This window comes from Lepisosteus platostomus, chromosome 1 (genome assembly GCF_059453375.1).
Source record: "Lepisosteus platostomus isolate fLepPlt1 chromosome 1, fLepPlt1.hap1, whole genome shotgun sequence".
NCBI classification, from domain to species: Eukaryota; Metazoa; Chordata; class Actinopteri; order Semionotiformes; family Lepisosteidae; genus Lepisosteus; species Lepisosteus platostomus.
Genome location: NC_142611.1, coordinates 16,436,393 through 16,457,331, shown reverse-complemented (window position 1 = coordinate 16,457,331; position 20,939 = coordinate 16,436,393). Strand labels below are relative to the sequence as shown.

At 38.6% G+C, this 20,939-nt stretch overlaps 1 protein-coding gene across 1 annotated transcript; it reads right to left on the bottom strand.

Annotated features, from left to right (window-relative positions):
• Positions 1-1,243: 1,243 nt before the first annotated feature.
• Positions 1,244-19,044, bottom strand: c1h4orf54 (chromosome 1 C4orf54 homolog). Its single transcript, XM_088625808.1, has 2 exons — positions 13,976-19,044; positions 1,244-6,692 (listed from the first exon to the last, which is right to left on the bottom strand). Exon 1 carries the CDS (start codon positions 18,847-18,849, stop codon positions 13,996-13,998), a length of 4,854 nt encoding a protein of 1,617 aa, XP_088481934.1. The 5' UTR covers positions 18,850-19,044; the 3' UTR covers positions 1,244-6,692; positions 13,976-13,995.
• Positions 19,045-20,939: the final 1,895 nt, after the last annotated feature.

Below are 20,939 nucleotides of genomic sequence, written 5' to 3'. Positions count from 1 at the left end.
TCATGCATAATGACTTCTTATAAATTTAGGTACAGCAGAAACTCAGTGTGTCACTCATTGTGATGTCAGGGACTCCACACCACAGGTGTTTTGCGAACATGTATTTCTACAGTATCTTCAATCCATTGTCTAATAACGGATCCTTGGCTAGTGGCTTTAGTAAATTAAAGACTATTTCTTTCTTATTTAAAAACATTAAGACTTTTTCTAATATGTAATATGTTACCAAATCTTAATTCCAATGTTAAATAGATCAATGTCAAGTATTTTGTCATGTTAAATCTTAGTGCAGCTTTGTAGAACTGTACCTACAGTAAATGAAACAGGAATGGCAAACATGGAACATTTTCATTGCTAACAATTCATGCTTGGATTGAATGTTTTCAGTCGGAACATGGATGGCAACACATTTGGTCCTCCCCTGTAGCAGTAATAAATGACTTGCTTCTACTTGTATAGCACGCATGACATTAGAAACTACACTTGTTGGCTGAAGGCATTTGAGTGCAACAACTGGGCATTAATAGAGATTCTTCAGGAGTGTTGGGCTAGCAGCTGTGAGCTAGAAGGTGCTAGTCAGGCATACCAGTTCCATGGTTACTGCAACAACAAACCCACAAATGTGCAGTCTGAACTTTAGCACAAGAAGGGTGAGATTTCAACCATTAGGCACCTCAATCCACAAAGAATCAGAAGGCTGCCCACAATGATCAAACCTTCCTTTCATTTTACAGTGTTAGATTTGCTTGCTGTTAAGTTTATTTCAGAACTTTTAAATTTAAAAGGTCTCTCTATATCTGTCGTATATCTGTCTATACAGTAGATCAGTTAACCATTATTAAGAAATATACTAGGGAGGAGTATCAGTTTTTGGGATAGGCCATGTTTGAGCATCCTGTGCGTTTGGATATAACATTTATTTTGTACTACGGTTAATTTACTAATGACTGAACTCTAAAATTAATATCTAAAACCATTTTGAAGTTTTTTAATCTTTGAAATCTTTTGAATGGGTCTAAAAAAGTAGTAGTCAGAATTTCATTCCTATGAATGCTGACTGGGAAACAGAATAAGATTTCTCCCCAAAATCATAGTTCTGTGGTCTGTGGCTTTGGGTAGCCAGTAATACTTCAACATCATGACTGATTGAGACATCTTAACTGGTCAAGAGGCATAAGACAATGTACAAGGCAGATGTTTCGACACATTGTTGTAAAGAAAAAAAAATAAACACAAACAGTACTACTGGAAAAAAGTGTCATATTTATTGGACAGCTTTTAAAACATACATCTGCTTGCAAAATCCATTTATTGCTGACACAAAAAAAGTTCAATCCATTTTTTGCATTGTATTTTTCTTTTTATCTCCAGTGCAACACTCTGCTAGTGCAATTCTCTCACCACAGTTCCTCTGAAAACTCGGCATCCTCCACTCTTTCATTCCTCAGTGTCGCCATTCCATCCTCTGCCCCAACAGCACAATAACATTCCTCCCCAACAGAAGGTCAGTCCTGTTTGCCGTACTGAGTATATTGTGCCCAGGTCAGGCCTTTTACTACATGACTCTTGCCCTCTACACATTACTCTCCACAGTCCTACCCAAACCTTTACAAACCTCGAAAAACATTGTAAACACTTGACAGCATGAAACAGGTTCTGTCTTTGGAAAGCAAGCATTGACGTTTTTATGTAAATATGTTTTTTTTTCAGCAAGTTAAAATCAAAGGAGCTGGACAGCTCTGTTTTAAGGGCGCAGGAAAAGGGAAATGGGAGCCTGTAGTATAAATTAGAAAAAATAACTCACTGCAATGCAACTGAGAATATGAACCACAATTAAAGTTATGTTAAAGTTTGTTAAGCAGCGCACAAAGCTTGGCAAAATATGATTTGTCAAGTGCTTTTGTTGAATGTTGTTCACGAACAGTGTAAACCAGCAACATTTTCTTGTGCATGAGTTAGTCTCAGTTAGTCTGGGAAAGTAACTGGGCTCTCACATACAAAAGTAGATCAAACTGGCGAAAAGCTACTGAATTAACCTCACTTATTCGCTGTGCTTCAGAACGTGTATTCCATAGTTTGGCATTTATCTACGCCTTGCGTTGTTACAGATGGTGAGCACTTAGGCCACAGTTGATCAAATTATTGCTCAGGATTTTTGAAAGCAAAACACAAAAAAAATATATAAGAAAATAAACTCTTATTCATAAACGAATACAGACAGACTTCTTAACTATAAGCTGTTTCTTAGCAGCATGTTAATGCAACAAAGCATTAAGTAAAGTCAAGATTGTCAAGACATAATGAAGAAAACAACGCTTATACCAATTCTTCCTCAACAGTAACATTTCAGTAAGTGCTGTCATTTTGTTTCATTTTAGCATCACATATTTTTTTTTCATTCATGGAAAAAAGGAACACACACTTCAACCTAGCTTTAAAAAAATATAAATTGTGCTGTTTGTTTTAGCTTCCATAGAGGTGTAATTATTTTTCAAGTGTTGCAGTCAAGGAAAAACCTGAGAACTCTAAGTGCAAACCTGGAAAATTGTGCTATGGAATTTGTTCACGAAGCACCTTTTACAAATATATATGGTGTTACGTTGAAAATTATAATCACAGACAACTTTGAACAATATTTACGTGACTGTAGGTACACAGACTGGCCAGCAGTTCCACATACCCACTCTTTGTATTAAATTTAGAGTAATAAAAAATAAAACTGCAACCTATGCATATTCAAACATGAGTTATATGGGATCTTCAGAGGCTATACAAAAATCTTCAAAAAGCACTACAGATTTTAGGAGCAAGTGCACAGTGTAGCTTAAAATGTGCAAAAGGGTAACTAAGAAAAAGCCCAAGTTTAATTTTTTTCTTTGTAATGCCTCATTCAGAATATTATTCTTAACTGAAAAACTATATTAGTATTACAATAACATGTCACTTTTCCACAACATGTCCAAATTCAGTATTCTAGAACTTTTTTATTGCACAGTACAGCCAGTGATTCTTTTTTACTGCATAAGAGGCTGCAATGAAAAATGTAATACAGCTTGCTCTTTTGCATTCAAGCTCTGCAAAGAAAGTAGCCCAATAAGTTGTAGTAAAACCACCGGCCGTCAAACCTTTCAATTTCCATTTCATGGAAATGTATTTTTTCCCAAGTAAATAAAAGTATGAATTAAAACTTTCATGACACAGCAACCCAATTCACAAAAGTATAAATTCACTACACACTTTTCTATGACAATGACTCAATTATTTTGTTTCAATTATTAAGCCAAACAGTAAGATATTATACAGTATGTCAGATCTGGGTAATTTTGAGAAAAGCCTTGATTCAATTAATTTTGATCTGGGAATGCTATAAGCATGATTATAGATAGAGGGAATGATATTAGTTGCGCATTTGTCTTACAATATATCTACAGCTAACATCCAGCAATTTTGTTTATGTAATCATATTTATTTGTTTACCTAAAATGTTTTTCAGCATACAGTATGTCTTTTGGATTTTGTTCAGGGGATAATTTAATATCAAAATGTTTTTTTCCATGTAAAACAGCATGTAGCATAATATCCTTATCACTTCACTAATGTAGGAGCTTAATTGACTAGGTGACATATTAATATTTAAAAAAAAGAATTTAGAGGATAAAGAGGGCTCAACATGTATAACAAATAGAAGCAAACATATACTTCATTTAAAGGACTAGAAAAATATGCCTGCATTCATTTACTAGTTTTATTCATTTGCTTTCTTAGTGTTATTTTTTTCTGTCAAAGACATTTTGTAAGATGTTGGGTCCCCAAATATTTATCTTTCTATAAATAGGAAAGAGAAGTAATATGTTACCAAATCCTGCAGGGGAGATTACATTTATTCTTGCTAAATTCCCACCACTATTATTTTTTAACCAGTCCTTGAAATTCAGCCGCAACACTAGTCTAGCACACTCCTCGTTCCTCTTGAGAAAAGTGTCACAGGCTCCTTTAAAATCACATTGTACAGCAACACTTCATCCAGTCAGGTCACCTCCAATGGGACGCGGGGACATTGCTTGTACAGTGACCCATAGGGGAGGCTGTCCCCTAGTCAGTCACCATTACAGCTGGCCCCACCTGCTGCTTCTACTTGGAGCCTTTCTGCCCAAGTAGCACCCACGACAAGCCCAATTAGGGCTTGTGAGATTTGGTTGAATCAAACCCAAATCTGTCTGGGCTATAGCTGAAGAAAGAAACACATGACTTACATGTGCTTCTCTATAGTTGAAACCCATACCTGGAGGATATTGCCTAACACACAATTTCCTAAGCATTTCACGTCACCGTGAAACAGGTACAGCACTACGTACTGTAGAAAGCAGTACTATGCAATTACGGTACTATGTGAAAAAGTGATTTTGTGGCACTCTTTTAAAGAAGGACCACAGGGTGTCAGGCCCAGTGTTGTTCTTCAATTAAAAGGACAGTGAAAAAATAATAATAATGCTAATTTGCTGAGACTAAATTCCATCCCCCTGGCAAAGAAAAGACACTTCCCCAGGTCATACTCTAGTATTATCTCACTTGCTGTCTCCAGTGAAAATAGAGTATGAAAGAGAAATGAGATTGAAGGGAAGGACATTTTGGTAGTCTGCAGGCTGCAATAAAATTTGACCTACGTGGATTTTCAAGTTGTAACCCGAGACTGTCAGACATAACAGCCAGTCATCTGAACGGTTTAATGGTTCTCTACTCTAATGTATCAGTTCAAGCTGTGGGAGAGCTGGGGAGTGTTGGACTGGTGTAAGGCATGTTTTGCTCTGAAGGTTAATCATTGGAAAGTGATATGAAACACGCCTGCAATTCCTAAAATTAAACTATGTAGTTGAAAGTAAGTCAAAAGTTGCATTCAGAGAATTCTAATGAAGACATTAGGGGACCTTACAGTTCAAAGCAAACTGATAAAAAGTTGAAAAGTAAAAGCAACCACTCTTTACAGCATACTTAATTATTCATAAATCCTGTGTAATGCATTTTAATTTTATTTTTCCAGCACTCCTAAAAAATAACCCAAAACATGATTAATATTCTTCCTTTCTTTATGAAATTACACATACTGTACTGGCAGGAAAAAAAGCTACAAATTAAGATCCGTTTCCTTTTTATGGTGAAGTTCCAAGTTTTAAGGTGTCCAATAATTTAGATTAAAACCTTAAAGTGTTAAACATGGATTACTGAGTATGCCTGTTTTATGTACTGTACATTTTACTAGTTAACTACCAAAAATTCTAATTATTGTAAGACAGCTGCTGAGCTCAATCTAATCTAATAGTAAACTGCTCACTAAACTGAATCTAATCTAATATTCGTATAAAAAACATATTTGGACTTAGCCTTTACATCATTAAACGGAAGTTATTAAGTGAAGTTCGAATGGGATAATGACAACAAATCTCACCCAGCCTGTTCCTTATCATAATCATTACCGAAAACCGCTATATGTATCGGCAAACATCTCTTTTTGCTTTTGCCCAGGGGGTGCCCCTTCACTAAGGTAATTAATCCAAAACTTATTATACTTAAAATACTCAATAAACTATAGCCACCAATCATATCACCCTGCAGCTCTCAACTGGCTACCCACTGAAGCTAAGCAGGGTTGAGCCTGGTCAGTCCCTGGATGCGAGACCTCCTAGGAAGCTATGGTTGCTGCTGGAAGTGGTGTTAGTGGGATCAGTGGGGGGAACCCACCCTGCGATCTGTGTGGGTCCTAATGCCCGGTATAATGGTGGGGTCACTATACTGTAGTGGGCGCCGTCTTTTGGATGAGACGTTAAACCAAGGTCCTGACTCTCAGTGGTCATTAAAGATCCCCAGGCATTTCTCGAGAAGAGTAGGGAGTTATCCGGCTTCCCACGACACCATACGGTATGAAGTGGTTTGGCAAATAACATGACATACTCGATAAACATTCACAAAGCTTCTGATTCTTGGATATTGATTTCCCTCATGAATAATATGTAACAGAATATAGCTGGTATTTTTACTACATTTATTGAATTTGAACTATAAGGCACATGAGTGCAGCCTTTACCAATCCCAAGAAAAAAAAAACATTAATTGAATCAGGGCCCTTATAATTCATAAATGGTGAATGCTTTTATTCTATTATTTAATAACTCACGCAAGTTTGCAAACTGAGATCATTGTATCTGACGGAAAGATGTTAGGAATACTGATTGTATTAAACTTCCCAGCAGGGGGCTCCAATGCAAATTTCATGTGTTTTTCCAGTATCACACACTGAGATTTTAGGCAAATGAAAAGGAAGACGTAATACAGGGTATCAAAAGATTGCATTGGCTTAAAGCGGTGACTAAAATTTTCTTGATACGTAACGCTGCAGTTAATATGGTTTTCAAGAAAAACCCAGAGTTGACCTAAATACTGAATTCAATGCAATGATTTACAAAGCAGGATGATATAGTTAACAGATAAGCAGTTGTCAGGGTGCTACAGTTTCAAAGATATATGCATGCTGCAAAAAGTAACAAAAAAGGCAGGAAACGGTTGGTATGAAGGTGGGGTTCTGAACGCTAAAGAAAAAGATGATGGAACAGGTTTCTGGTGGAAAAAGTTACTTAAGAAACAGCTTGACAGTACCACGCACTCTTCAGAATTGCGAGAAGATTCTTCGTTACTTGCTCCTGCATAAAGATAAGAACAGAGGTACGTAAGGGGATGTTTAGTCCTTCGAGAACTGTTAAGAACCACTACAAAAACCAGAAGCCTCTCAAATAATTTCACTCTGAGAGTGGCTAGTGCTCTCTTACATTCAAAGTCAGAATGCAGATACTCCAGCAGTACACAATAAAACTATTTCAGGAGCACAGGGCAGCCCAATTACAATTAGGTGAAAGGAACTTTTTTTTTAGAAACCATATTCATTTTATAAAGGAAAACAAGATAAACAATGTTGGAAAAAAATTTAAGGTACCATTCCTTGGCAGCTAGACCAGGAGAAAAGGTATATTCATCGTTGAACACTTCCTCTATGGTAAGTGGCAGCCGGCGAATGTCTTTCAAGTTTCGTAGCTGTATTGGAAACCAGTGGCTGTGGCTTAAAAATGTCCCGGCCAAGCCTGTTCAACTGTTGGATTGGGATGGATGTGATGGTCAGAATGACGTGCTCATTTCATTGGCCACAATCCTGTATCACTTAGGGTAAGCACCTGGCAAGTAATAGCTCATTCTATCCAGTGTATTTTATTCCTTGGGGCTTACTATTCTCAGTGTTATTTGACACCTAACAGAGAACTGAACTTGGACTTTGCCGTTCTCAGCATCTGAAGTATACTCATAATGGTCATTCAGCAAGGGTAAAACATTGTCCTGGCAGGACAACAGCTGTAGTGAAAGAATTTAATTGGACCACAAACTGTGGGGGGTGGAGGAATGTGAAACGTTTACTGCAAAGTGGCACAGGGCAGACTCATGCTGCCCCATTCTCCCCTCCTGCTTAAACCTTTCAATTTACTGCATTTTCCCTTTCTTCCTTTAAAGACAGGATTCAAAGATAACTCAGATGAAGACAATTTCTTCAAAAAAATACTTTGTCTTCACAGTACACACGATTGATGTGAAAAATGCCTTCTGTTAAAAAATAATGACATACTAAAATCAAAAATATAAAAAACAACAAAAGAGACATTTAAACTATCTGATAATATATATGTAATTGGGCCTTGTAACATAGTTTTGTTGTACTTCCATATGTTTTCCTATTAGGGAAAGTAATCAGAAACAGAGATAAACAGTTTTCTAAATATTTTCTAATATGCAAGGATGACTCTTAAGTTTTTACTAGTCAAAATTAACATACTGTATATATTTTAACTACCATTCATAAAATAACCATGCCCAATGGTGAATCAGTCTTAAATAATTTATTACAAACAGACAATTTAAATGTAAAAAATAAATACAGCCTTTTTATATGGTGCAGACTGTGCTATTTTAGCTTGTAAACTTCCAGTATAGACCATAATTTTAATGTATAGGAGTCCAGGTAATTGATTTAATTAAGAATGCCTGAAGACTTAAACTTTTTTTAAACTTTTGAATTACCTGATACAGCATGTCTTTACACACTCAAGATAGAATTACTATTGTTATGCACTTCTTAAATTATTACATTTAACATAATATTGAATACCATTTTCTAAATGTCAGTGTCTGTAAAGGATTAAAAATGATTTGGTCAAATACAATTTGTACAAGGGGAGGTCTATATACCTATAATACTCCCTGTGTCCTTAAGGCCATATTCAAATTAATAGTGTATTTTGTTTTGTTTGTAACATCAATAGTAGTAGTATCATAAAACCTTCCATATTTGGTCTGTGCCATATACTGTACAGTACCACAAGGCAAAATAGAATGATAATGAAAATGTCTGGAGCAAACCAATATACAGTGTAATAGTCTGTAAATACACTCTTTATTTAGCCTTTACACAAACAGTGTGTGTATATTATATAGCATTTTACCCAGTATCTTTATAACCCATATTATCCCGTTACATTATGACTTGCAATATACAGTATTAAGAGTTTACACTTTGATGTAACCTAACAATAACTTTCAAATAGAATTACTAAGTTCAGAATTACTTTTTCAAATTACTTCAAAACCACATTTTAATACCCATAAGCCAATGGCCTGTCCATTACCCACTTGACACGGCAGATGAACAATGAAATTTTCTGTATTTTACACAACCTTTCCTCTTTTCACTTGAGATATGATAAACACAATTATACTACTACTCAAAGACTTACAACATTTTCATGTATCCTCTCACTTTGCTGTGAGAACAAAATTCAGAACTGTTTTCTCATGAGGCTCCACAGAGAAATATTTTATATCCGTTACATCTCTAATATTCAGTATACGCAACATTAAGTTAATGTACTGTACCAAAGCTGGGGCTTTGATTTTCTTTCTCAATTGCCCTCTCTCTTTCCTTCTTTAAAAAAGCCACCCTATAAAAAGGTGACCTAGAACTAGAGTGTAGCCCAACAGCGTGTGTCTGATTACTTAGAGCAGCTGTAGTCCTTCTGCATCAGCACAACAAATACTTTGCATTGCATGACCTTTTAATATTGCCACTATCTGAAAGATGCACCCCCTCTTCCCCCTAGCACAGATATTGCATTCATTATTGACATTCACCTCTGTTTACAAAACAACAGTTTGCTGAGTCTTCTATGCCATTCACCCTTACAATGTATAGTTAAATCCTTTTTTGCGATTACATCCATCTTCTAGCCATTTCTTCTAATTCAGGGCCATTGGGGAGCTGGAGCCTATCCCAGTAAGTAATGGGCACAAGCAGGACACACCCTCAATGAGACGCCAGACCATCACAGGGCACACACAGACACATTCACACAAGGGCCAATTTTTCCAGAAGCCAACTTATCAGTATGTCGTTTGGACTGTGGGAAGAAACCCACATGAACAGGGTGAGAACATACAAACTCCACCCAGACAGCACCCAGGTCTGGAATTGAACCCGGGTCTCCCAGCACTCTGACGTGGCAATGCTAACGACTGCGCCACTCCTTCACGTAATGATTTTGAAAAGTAATTCTGAGCATTCACATGATTTCATATTATAAGTCCGCATGTAATACTCCACGTACACGAATAAGTATATAGGAATATTTCTAGTGAGAGCATACACAGTACAAATAACCTTTGCGACAAAGCTGCATAACACCATGTTCACAGGCCATGTTCATGCTGGGTTATTCCAGTAAATATCAGAGGGAATTTTTGTTTTTCCTAAGACAGTATTAAGGTTCCAAATAAAATTATACAAATTACAATTGTGCATATTGAAAAGTATTTGTTTCACAGGAAAGGTAAAAAAACACCTCATCCCCTGCAAATTTCACTGTTCTGTGAAAAAAGGTTTTAATTTTAAATTGTTATTGGTTAGCCACTCTGTTTATGAAAGATCTTATTATCAACAACATAGAAATTAGTATTACTGTACTTGCAAGTAATTTTCCAAGTGGCATTTCATATCTGATTCTATTTTTGAAAACGTCTGTGTTTCAGGGAGTGATTTTAAATGACTCAAAAATACAGTAAATAAACAAAGAATAATCAAGAATACATTTTAAAACAACAAGAAATCCATATGTGCTTTTAAAATACTTGCATTGTAGTAGAAAGGTGAGGCAGTTCTGAGACTTGTTTAAAATTATTTTAACAAAATCTCATCCAACATGTATTTACTGCTTCAGGAAAAAAATGTTGACCGGTAGATGTGGTTACTGGTTACATAAACAAAATGAGATCACTTGCAAGTTGAAACATTGTTGTTGTTGTTTTTGTCTTGCCTTATTTAGTGCTATAAACCTCTTCCTCTAAAGAGGTTAAGACAGTGAACATTCTTCTTATTTCTTTTGCCTCTGAATAATATTACGAAATGTAAGAAGTAAAAAATACAATCCATGATTTTTTATAATAATAATAATAATAATTGCTTACACTTACATAGCGCTTTTCTGGACACTCCACTCAAAGCGATTTACAGGTAATGGGGACTCCCCTCCACCACCACCAATGTGCAGCATCCGCCTGGATGATGCGACAGTAGCCATAGTGCACCAGAACGCTCACCACACATCAGCTATTAGTGAGGAGGAGAGCAGAGTAATGAAGCCAATTCATAGATGGGGATTATTAGGACGCCATGATTGGTAAGGGGCAATGGGAAATTTTGCCAGGACGCCGGGGTTACACCCCTACTCTTTTCGAGAAACGCCCTGGGATTTTTAATGACCACAGAGAGTCAGGACCTCGGTTTTACATCTCATCCGAAGGACAGCGCCTGTTTACAGTATAGTGTCCCCGTCACTATACTGGGGCATTAGGACCCACATGGACCACAGGGTGAGCGTCCCCTGCTGGCCTCACTAACACCTCTTCCAGCAGCAACCTTAGTTTTTCCCAGGAGGTCTCCCATCCAGGTACTGACCAGGCTCACACCTGCTGAGCTTCAGTGGGTTGCCAGTTGTGAGTTGCAGAGTGATATGGCTGCTGGCAAGTATAAGTCATTGTGTAGGTCATTATAAGTCATTGTGTAGGTGAATAATGCACCAAGTATAATGATAATGGCTGAAAATAAAAGTAAAAGTAACTATTGTGTTAAGGCCATATATAATACCTCTACAGACGTTTACTGAAAAAAATTAGCAGCATATTTATATATAGATCACTTTATTAGCCATATACACATTATACCAATTTTATGTATTAGGAATGTGTCTTTTTGCATACCCCAGCTTGCTCTCCATGAGACACACAGACAGGGAGAGAAGCTTGGGGTCAAAGCGCAGGGTCAACCATTTATACAGCACCCCTGGAGCAGTTGGGGTTAAGGGATTTGCTCAGGGGCCCAACAGAGTAGGATTCCTCTGCCAGCTGCAGGATTCAAACCAGCAACCTTCCAGCTACAGGTGCAGATCCTTAGCCACAGAGCCACCACATTGGAGTGCGGTATTATGGTCTACACCAGGCATGAAAAGGCTTACTGGAATTAATTAATAATGTTAATTCCTTGAATTTTACATATAGAAGAGCCCATTCCATTCACCTGGATGACATGAGGCAGCCAGTACGAGTTGTTTTCAGAATGCATTGATGTTCCAAACAAAATCAAACAAAGTACACTTGAGAATGTGGTAATAACTTTGCAGAGAATTAAAAAGAACCTTCCAGTTCCTTGTGCAAGCTCCTTCCATTAACTTTGTGTTTACACAATTTAAACATTTACCACGCATTACACACAACTATCTATAGAAATAGAAAGAGAAAAAGACTCAGTAAATTAATTTAGTAAAGCTGAGTAAAACTACAGTACAGTATATTACATATTAAGTGATGTAGTGAAAATTAGTTTAAATTTTTAACTATTAGGACATATATAGTGTAGAATTGTAATAAACCATCTAGAGCTAGACTATTCAGTGCTTTAAAAATTGACCAGGAGAACGTTAAGGTTCTTATGTGGGTAAACAGTGCAATCTTTCCAGAGTCTATGAGTTTTGATGGATTCGTCTGACAGTAAGATAAAGATTGTATTTGAAGGACCTGCACTTTGTATGGTAACCTTGAAACAAAGGTGCAACCTTTTTGTACTGCAGGTATATACCAGAATTACACAACTCAGCAGCTCCTTGATGTCCAGTAAATATGACAAACAATTTAAAAACAAAGAGGTATTTTGTCTGTAATGGAAAATGAAAAATGCTCACTTTTTACAAAAATGTTATTGCACTGCATAGCCTTGTATTGTTCTTGTTGTTAGGATGAAGGAGGTGCACAGCAATATTTGTCTGATAATGATAAAACATACCAGTACTTAAACCAACTGATTAGTCAAATACTTGCTAATTAGTAAGGGATATGCTCATTGTTTTGTGTAAATACTGCCAGTCATTATCCTGAATAATATTTTCTTTTTTTCCATCATCAAATGCTATCTGCTGTGTAGACACATAAAATGCAGATATGATAAAGGGAGAAAATACAGAATTGTACTGAAAAATTTATTATATCCAACAACAGTCCAATAACTTCTCAGTGCTTTAAATGGAAACATAATTTTTCAGAATGATGTGCACTCTTTGCAGTGTACCACAGATATTATATGAAGAGATGTTGCATTTATACCTTTCCCCACATTTAAGTCCCTGTTAAATTATTAATGTACGAATACACTGGATGAAACACAATACTTTCCGAGTGATTGGTGACATTATTGATATTACTAGAAATAAGCTTTATGTACAGTGTTGGATAGTATTTATACAATATTATATGTTATAATATATTATAACTGATACTTGAATTATTATTATTATTATTATTATTATTATTATTATTATTATGTCTTGAAACAGTGACCAAATAATTTGTAATGATAAATGTAGGTCCCCAAAATGTATGACAATTATAAACGTGTTATTTTATTCTGTAAGTCTACATTTCTGTGCCTGAAGTATATTGTCATTTTTTTACTATATTTAAGTGTTATTATAGCTTACTACTTATTTTAAATTCAGTTTACGAAAACATTGTTTCAGTTACAGTTTTTGCCCAGAACATGTGTTATAAAATGGATTGTAGTAGTCAGTCCACCATCCTAAAAATGGCATAATCCCAACTGGATCCCTATAGGAAGGAATGGACTTGTAGCACAAATGTAGAATGGAAATGTAGAAGAATGATACAAGTCCATGTGAACAACATGTGTACAAAATAAATAAAACTGTAACATTTAAAAGATATCCTGTATTAAGATGTGTTTACATAAACAATTTGCATTTGAGCATGGAAACTACACTGTTTCTCTTATGAACAACAACCATTAGCATTATGTTTTTAAAACAACGTGTAAAAAAGTATTTGTTGATTTTAGTAGAAAGTTTGCCTTTCCTCTTTTTATTGTATTTTTTTATTTGTTATAGGAGATAATACGTGTTTAGTGCTTCATTTACAGTACTGTATAGCTGTGTTGGAACCCCTGTATAATCTGATTATTGTTTAGGCACAACAAATTTTGAATTTTCAAACTTTCCTAACAATATTGCTGAACCGTTTCAGAAAAAAAAAAGATGCATAAGAAACGTACAGCTCACGAACACATTTGTTTTTAGAAATTGTTTTATTTTTAGCAGTAAAATCCTACACTCTCTGCAGCACCATACACACTGAAGCACCTAACTGTCATTATTTTCTTTTGTGATGGTATAACTGCCACTCATCACTAAAGAACACATATCCACCCCTGTAGCCTACAATAGCAAGACATTATCACCCATTCCAAGAAGAATGTGTTTGAAGCTAGCAAACAATAAAACACATTGTATAATTGAAAGGTACAGTAAGTAAAGAAAGGTGATGGACTTACATGTAAAGTTGCCAGTAGTTTTACCTGTGCTCCACTACAAAACTCATGGTAGTTCCATCAAAGGAAGGCGGGGCAATAATTCTTGGACCTTGCTGTGATGTGATGCTGATGACAGGCTTTCCTTCAGAGAATCCCTTGGATCCCCTTGTAGTTAAATGCTGAGAAATAGGCAGTGCTTGTACGGATTTCCCAGTGGGGATGTAGTAAGGACTTTCCATATAAGCCACATCGCCCTGTTGCCCCATGTGTAGCGTTTCTTTGCTGTTTGACTTCTCTTGTTCTTCAGCATCTGAATGCGATGAAAGCTGGGTCTGTAATGTCCTGGTGGGCAACACAGTAGTGGTTGGCAGAAAACCAGGGTATATCATGTATGTAGGACCGTACGCACCAGGACTGAGTGCTAAAGGTGACACTGGGACAGGAACAGGGGTTATCGGTTGCTGAGGCATTGGGACATCCACATACTGTCCAGTTTCTGGATCAAAGAGTCTCTTTGTAGTCGGCTGAACAGGGGTGTCCACAAGGTAATAGTGTCCGGTAGTTGGGTCAAGCAGCATCTTCCTTTGTGTTTGTTGAAAGTGATCCACTGCTGGTGCGTGTGGTGGTGGTGGTACTGACGGTGAGAAGCAGATGACCTGGGGCTGTGGACCAGACATTGCAATGGGTAGGGAGTGATGGTAGATGGTAGCAGTAGGGGTATCTGGGGACCGTGTCTCCATAACAACAGAAGATCTTTTCGGTGACTGACTGCTGTCTTCCAGTCTTTTCGGGTCCCGTTGACCGGGGTGACCCAGTGGGCTGACGGTTGGAGCTTTTCTGCCCGTGGCTGTGAAGGTGTACACAGCAGGTACCTCTCGGCTGGTTGTAGCTGCGGGCTTGGCATCGCTGGGGTGAGACTTCACGGGTATCGTTAGGTAATTCTCCGAATCTGCTGTGGTTGTGGTGGTAGGCTGCAGTGGGAAAGCTTTTTCTGTTTCGATGCTGGTAGGTTTCTCCTTTTCTTCAGTAGCAGGCTTGGCCTGAGATATTTTTAATGACAGTGGGACTTTAGGACATTTGGGACCAAAGGTTTTTGTGCTGAATGGTACTTGTGATAGAGTATATGGCTGCGATACTTTATGACCTGCAATAGCTGTGGTAGCAGGTGCTTTCTGGCTGTTGCTGAAGGTGAAAACATTTTTGTTACTGATGGCACCACTTGACAGAGGCTGGGATTTAGACACATCCTTGTCCTCTCCAATAAGAGGGATATGGAACATTTTAAGGCTCTCTTTCACTTCTTTTTTTGGTGAAGCATTGAACGGTGACCCACCGAATAGTCTAGGGGACGATTTGTCCGTGTTTGGGTAAGAGTTTCTTCTGACAAGACGCTCAGCATTACTTGCTCGTACTTGGGCAGCTATACCCCCGCTCTCTTCTTCATATTCGTTTGGTGGTCTTCCTGTGCCTTGCTCTTCGCTGGCAATAAGTGACAAGACGTGACTGTCCGTAATTGGCCTAGGCTCAGTTTTGCGTTTCCACTCGTTCCGATCAAAAACGTACAGCTGCTCCATGGTCTTAACGGCAGCTTTCAGTTTCTCCAAGGCGACTTGGTTCGCCATCTTTGATTCTGGTTTCCTGTCAGGCATTTCGTTTATTTTCTCCTGTTTCCGTTTAGCTGCTCTGGTTTCAATTTTCACCCCAGAAGGCACCTCGAATGAATCGCTCTTAGTGGGTTGTTTTGCCGTAGTCGCTAAGGGAACTCTGCCTGTTGTCCTATGGACCATTAAGGTTCCGTTTGTGGCACCCTCTGCAGGTGGTTGAGGAGACGATCTGTCAGCTAGATTCCCAGGTTGCTTCACATTACTATTGGTATTCACCGACTGGCACTTTATGACTATAGGCGAGAGCGAAGCATGGTTTCTGTACAGCCCCTGCTGGGAAAGTTTGTTCTCTGAGCTCAGATCGGCAGCGCCTGCCACTCTGTTTTCGTTGTTATCCAAAGAAACGAAGTGATAAGAACTTTTAACTAGTTTGCGCACGTCTCTGACCTGATGAATTGGAGTCTGTAGCTTGCACTTGTTATCCCTTATGTCTCTGACCATGAAGTGGGGCGCTTTCTCCGACGACTCTCCCTTTAAAGATGCAGCGAGCGCTTGGCATTTAAAGTCATCAGCTGTCTTTATCAAGCTGGCTGCATTGCAGCCTATATTGGGAGTCAGGAGCTTAGCAATGTTGAACGGGTTGCGTTTGTTGTCTTTCACGCTCCGCAGGCTTATTTTGATTTCTGGTGATTTGGATGTTACCGCGCTTCTAGCAGCATCGGGCACATGGAGAGTGTTGTCTGCGCTGTGCTGGTTGTTTCCTCCTCCTCCCAGATCAGCCGCTGCTCGAGTTGAATACCCCTTGTCGGGCTGTGGTTTTCCAAACTCATTCTCGTTGTAGAGAAGCTGGATGCTCGGTACAAACAAATGCGACATTTTAGTCAGCTTGCTGCTGTCTCCTGCGTGTTGCGCGTTCGTTTTTCCCAGGTTGTCGGCGGACGAAGACGATTTCCCCACCGGAGTTTTATTGTTTTTCTGTTCCTTTTGGTACTCTAGCTCGCCGTCCCTCCAGGATCTGAATGCGCTATTTTGGCTGCGAAGCAGAGTGCTTTTGGCCGCATCAGATGCTCCTTTTTTAGTATCGAATCCAGCTTCAGCAGAAGCATCAAAATTAGTTTCTGATGCAAGAGGTAAAGTCTCTTCCTTCTGACCATCGTCCTTAAGGTCGCAAGACTTAGTATCTGCAATGTCCCCTAATTCTTCTAGAGAAACAATAGTTAAGTCAGAACTGGCCTCCGAGAACCTGGAGTTTTGCCTTTGTAAACCTCTTGAGTCGCTGGCTGTTACCTTTTCTTTTTGGATTTCGACCTCTTTGTAAGGTAGACAGGGAGAGAGTCCTGAATAAGCTTCCGAAATCTCACCCCTTTCCATTTTGCGCTCCTGCTCAAACTGCATTTTCTTAGAAATGACATTTTTGAGAAGGCTTGTGGCGAATATTGCTTTCTTGTGTGTTCCTTCCATGGTTTCCCCTGCGCTGCAGGATTGCTTGCTGGCCTCACTTCCCAGCTCGACTGGGAAGGTGTCTGTAACTCCATCTGTGGAACGTGATCCTGTGACATTTTCTGCACATTTTGCGCGCCATTCGTTTTCATGGGCACCCGCGTTAACGTTGCAACGAAAATTTAAAGTTTCTGTCAAAGTTATAACCCCACTCTGACCTGGTTCAAATTTCCCCTCTAACTCTATTTTCTTAGTGGTAGATGTTGCGTTCTGGGGCTCTGAAGCATCGCCATTCAAAGCAAAGATTTTAGTCTGAGGCGCTTTTAACTGGCTTAAAGCCAACCCTTTAATCCCTTTACCGTCTGCTCCCTTGTTAATTTCAAAAGTAGACGTCGAACTTTTATGAGAGACCACATTTTGCTCCTTTGCTTGTGTCATGTTTCCATATTTAAGATCAACAAACGTTGACCACCTGTTAAACCCAATACCATGCTCTGAGGCCGAAGAATCGCTAGAAGTGCTAAAATTTATCGCATCAAAGTATGGACAAGCTAAACTCCTGAAAGCTCTTGCGGTTAAATTACGTACTTCCTTATCTGCATCATCCAGTTCGCTCACTGCACTGGACGCACCACTGGAGTACTCGTTTATATCTTTCCCTTTAAGCTTACTTCCAAAGTGTAGGCGTCCGGGGGCAGCGATAAAACACTTTGCACTATCACTTATTTTTCCTCTTTTTGCATCAGTGCTTTTAAAAACATAGCGACTCATGTCTAACTCGTGCTTGGCATCGTAACGAGTGTTTTCCTTTTCTTGGACGTTGCTAGGCTCATTTATAGCCCTGGAAGTTGTTTTGATTGACAGGTGAATCTGTCCCGCAGAATTCCCACTGCCGTTTTGGTGCTTTGACAGACTTTCATCTGTGCTGGCGCATTTGTCCGTGTCACATAGATCGTTTTCATGCTTAGTGCTGACTGCTGCTCCGCCACCAGCGCGCCGAACTGTATTATTAGATTGAGCCTGATTGCTTTCCACTTTCGCACAAGTTCTGTCCCCCAGTATCTTCCTCCCTTCTACCGTTTCATCGCTGTCAAAGGAGGCATAATCCACAAATGAGTAGACCAAGTTATCGTCTTCAAAATCCCAACAGGACCCCAGCTCAAAATCATAATCGACATCATGGTCTAATTCAGACAGCTGTATTTCGTGTGTTGTAATGTAGTGGGACTCATCGTCGTTGTTGTCTGGTGCGTGCTCATCTGCTAACTCAATGCTGACAGTCTCCTCTGAGTCACTTCTACTTAAAAATATGTCAGTGTATTCTAATTCGTTGTTTTCTAACGGTGTGCAGTTTGTCTTGAAATCTTTGAGCATAGTTTCGTTTTTGGATACAGTTAGAGAGCCCCGCTTTTCAAGTGCGGTTTCGTGAAAGTCTCCGAAATCTTCATTTTTAGGAACTTCAGAGGATGAAGTTATTGCAAAAGAGCCAGAGATATCGCCCGCTACACCCTCTCCCGTCCTGACGCCCCCTGAAGTTTCCAGTTTATTAGATTTACAGTCCATGGTTGTGAGATTCGACGCGTTGTCATTGCGTTCATGGTCGCCGGCGCTTTTGAGCCCAGCATTCGGAGTATCGTTTTTGCATTTAAATATTGCCAGCTGGTTTCCTTCACCGGTAAAAGTAACTTTGACAGTCTTTGTGCCTTCTGATTTCATATCGAGCAAATCATCCAAGTCCACATATTTCGATTCGTCTTGTTTCCCAGCGTTAAAAAGATCCTTACCCGGCAGCAGTTTTCTGTAAGGACCAGTCTCGCCCCGGTAAGTGAGGGTTTTCTGAAGTGCCTCCATTATAGCTTTTCCCACTGTTACAAGATCTTTGTTGTTAGCGGTATTATTTCTGACCCAGCACGGTGAATCAGAAAGAGAGAGAGACACAAGTCCCCAGGAATCCCTACTTCACTCCCCGATGTCTAATGGACCAACCAGAGTCTCCTAGTGGAGCTGCTGCTCTGCGCTCCCGTCCTAGTCTACAGTTGTTTGTATGGCGCTCAAGGCTGTCGCTGCGGATGCCATTGGTAACAGTAGCAGAATCTGCATTCCAGCTCCCTGCCTCATATGAGTGGACGCAAAGCATATAGATTTTTTTTTATTTTTGCAAGATAGGAAAGCGCGTCATCTGTCAAGCACGTTTTACTGAATGCTCGTGCATTACCATGAGGATTAAATAGAGGGTATCATTTCCCGCAGGCTAGTTATGAAAATAAACTTTGTTGATTTAAAAAGGAGGAAACGATAACAAGAAAATGCAACCTTTTCTGGCCTACATATAACAAGTTTATTTTTTTTGTTAGTTTGGCTTCATAAGAATATTTCAATCCTTTAATCTTTTTTAAGGCGAGCAGAGTTCTCTGTAAGGTAAATTACATTGCAGCCAATCTTTTCTAGCACAGATATGATATAAATATAGTCATGATGACGAAATGTCTTACGGGCTATTTTAAACGAACACGTTATATGCAGCTTCTTTCATTGCAGTTTCGAGCGTCCCTCAGAAGCAAAAAGTGTTATATAAAACACACCACAGAGGCCTGTAGTTAGAAAAAAACTGTATAATAATACCAGCAGAGTGTAGTATAATCAAGGGGGTTTGTCAGATGTCATGAAAGCTGTCTTGTCGCCTTTATTGTTTCTAGAAAAAAAAGTTATCTTCAAAGTGTCCTTCATTAATGGTTCGAGTATAGCTGCTTCAATTAATACTTTCTTACAAACAGTATATGTATAAAAATCATATGTCCAGTATAGCTCTATTTCCATGTTGCGGTGCGAAACAAGTCCGATACGTCTTCGATGGAATTTAGGGAGGCTGAATGTCTTCAGTAAGTGCAATTAAGGACATGGGGCACTGTTGTGAATGAGCTGTGAATGTAGACAGAGTTTTCACTTCCACTTAACGAACACTCACCAGGCCAGAACAACTAGAAACTATACATAGACTATGCGTCATATATGCCACTTGTACAAACTCCTATTTAAAACGATCGCATTTGTTCATAAGCAGGAGTAGGCTTACACAACAGGGCAATTGCAGTGCAGGTTCGGTAAAACAAGGGCATGAAAAGCAAGTACAGGGACTAAATAAGTAAATTGTAAAAGCAACGGGCTCCCGGGTGATCCAGGAGGTCGTGTTTAAGCGCCCGTGAATCTGATTCAGAATAATCATTCAAAATAATTTGTATTATTTTGGATTATTCACTATCACAAGTTAGATTTTAGATTTTTGTTATTATTGACAGTGATTTTTGGTTATGATCTTGTCTGGATCAATTCGAATTGTCGAATGCCATTATTTAGGTATATTTCGATATTATACGCTATCTAATAAATAACAGGAAACTACGTTGGTTGATTCCGAAACAGGCGGCGTCTGTGTGGACTTTGCATGTTCTTCCCGTTAGCCCGAGTTTTCGCTGGTTGCCCTAGTTTCCTCCTACATTCCAAAGACATGCCGTTGTGGTTATTTGGTGTCACTGAGTTGTTGCGTGTCTTTGTGTACAGTACCTTACGGACAAGCATCATGTCTAGGTAAAGTAAAAGGCAGCAGCAGATTACTGATGGCTTGGAAGATGATTGGAAAAAAATAATAAAAGACCACATTAAATATTTCCTTTAGAGAAAAAAAAAATATTTCGAAGCAGATGAATCTCGAGAGAGAAGGAACCCTAGTGGATACACATCTGGAACGTTTTGAAACTTAAATTGAATCCTCAGAGAGAAAATAATATATTATGTAGGGCCTTACTTAAACTGTAGGAAAAAATAGAAACAAATGCGCTTTTTCAAGGAAAAGTAAGAAAGATCGTATAATTATTTAATATTTTTATTATTTTGAAAAAAATAGAGCTCAAATGACAAAATAGTATTTATCATTCTCTACACCA

What these genes read in the sequence shown, in the direction of transcription:
- c1h4orf54 (XM_088625808.1), bottom strand. Translation starts at nt 18,849, where the DNA reads ATGGAGGCACTTCAGAAAACCCTCACTTACCGGGGCGAGACTGGTCCT.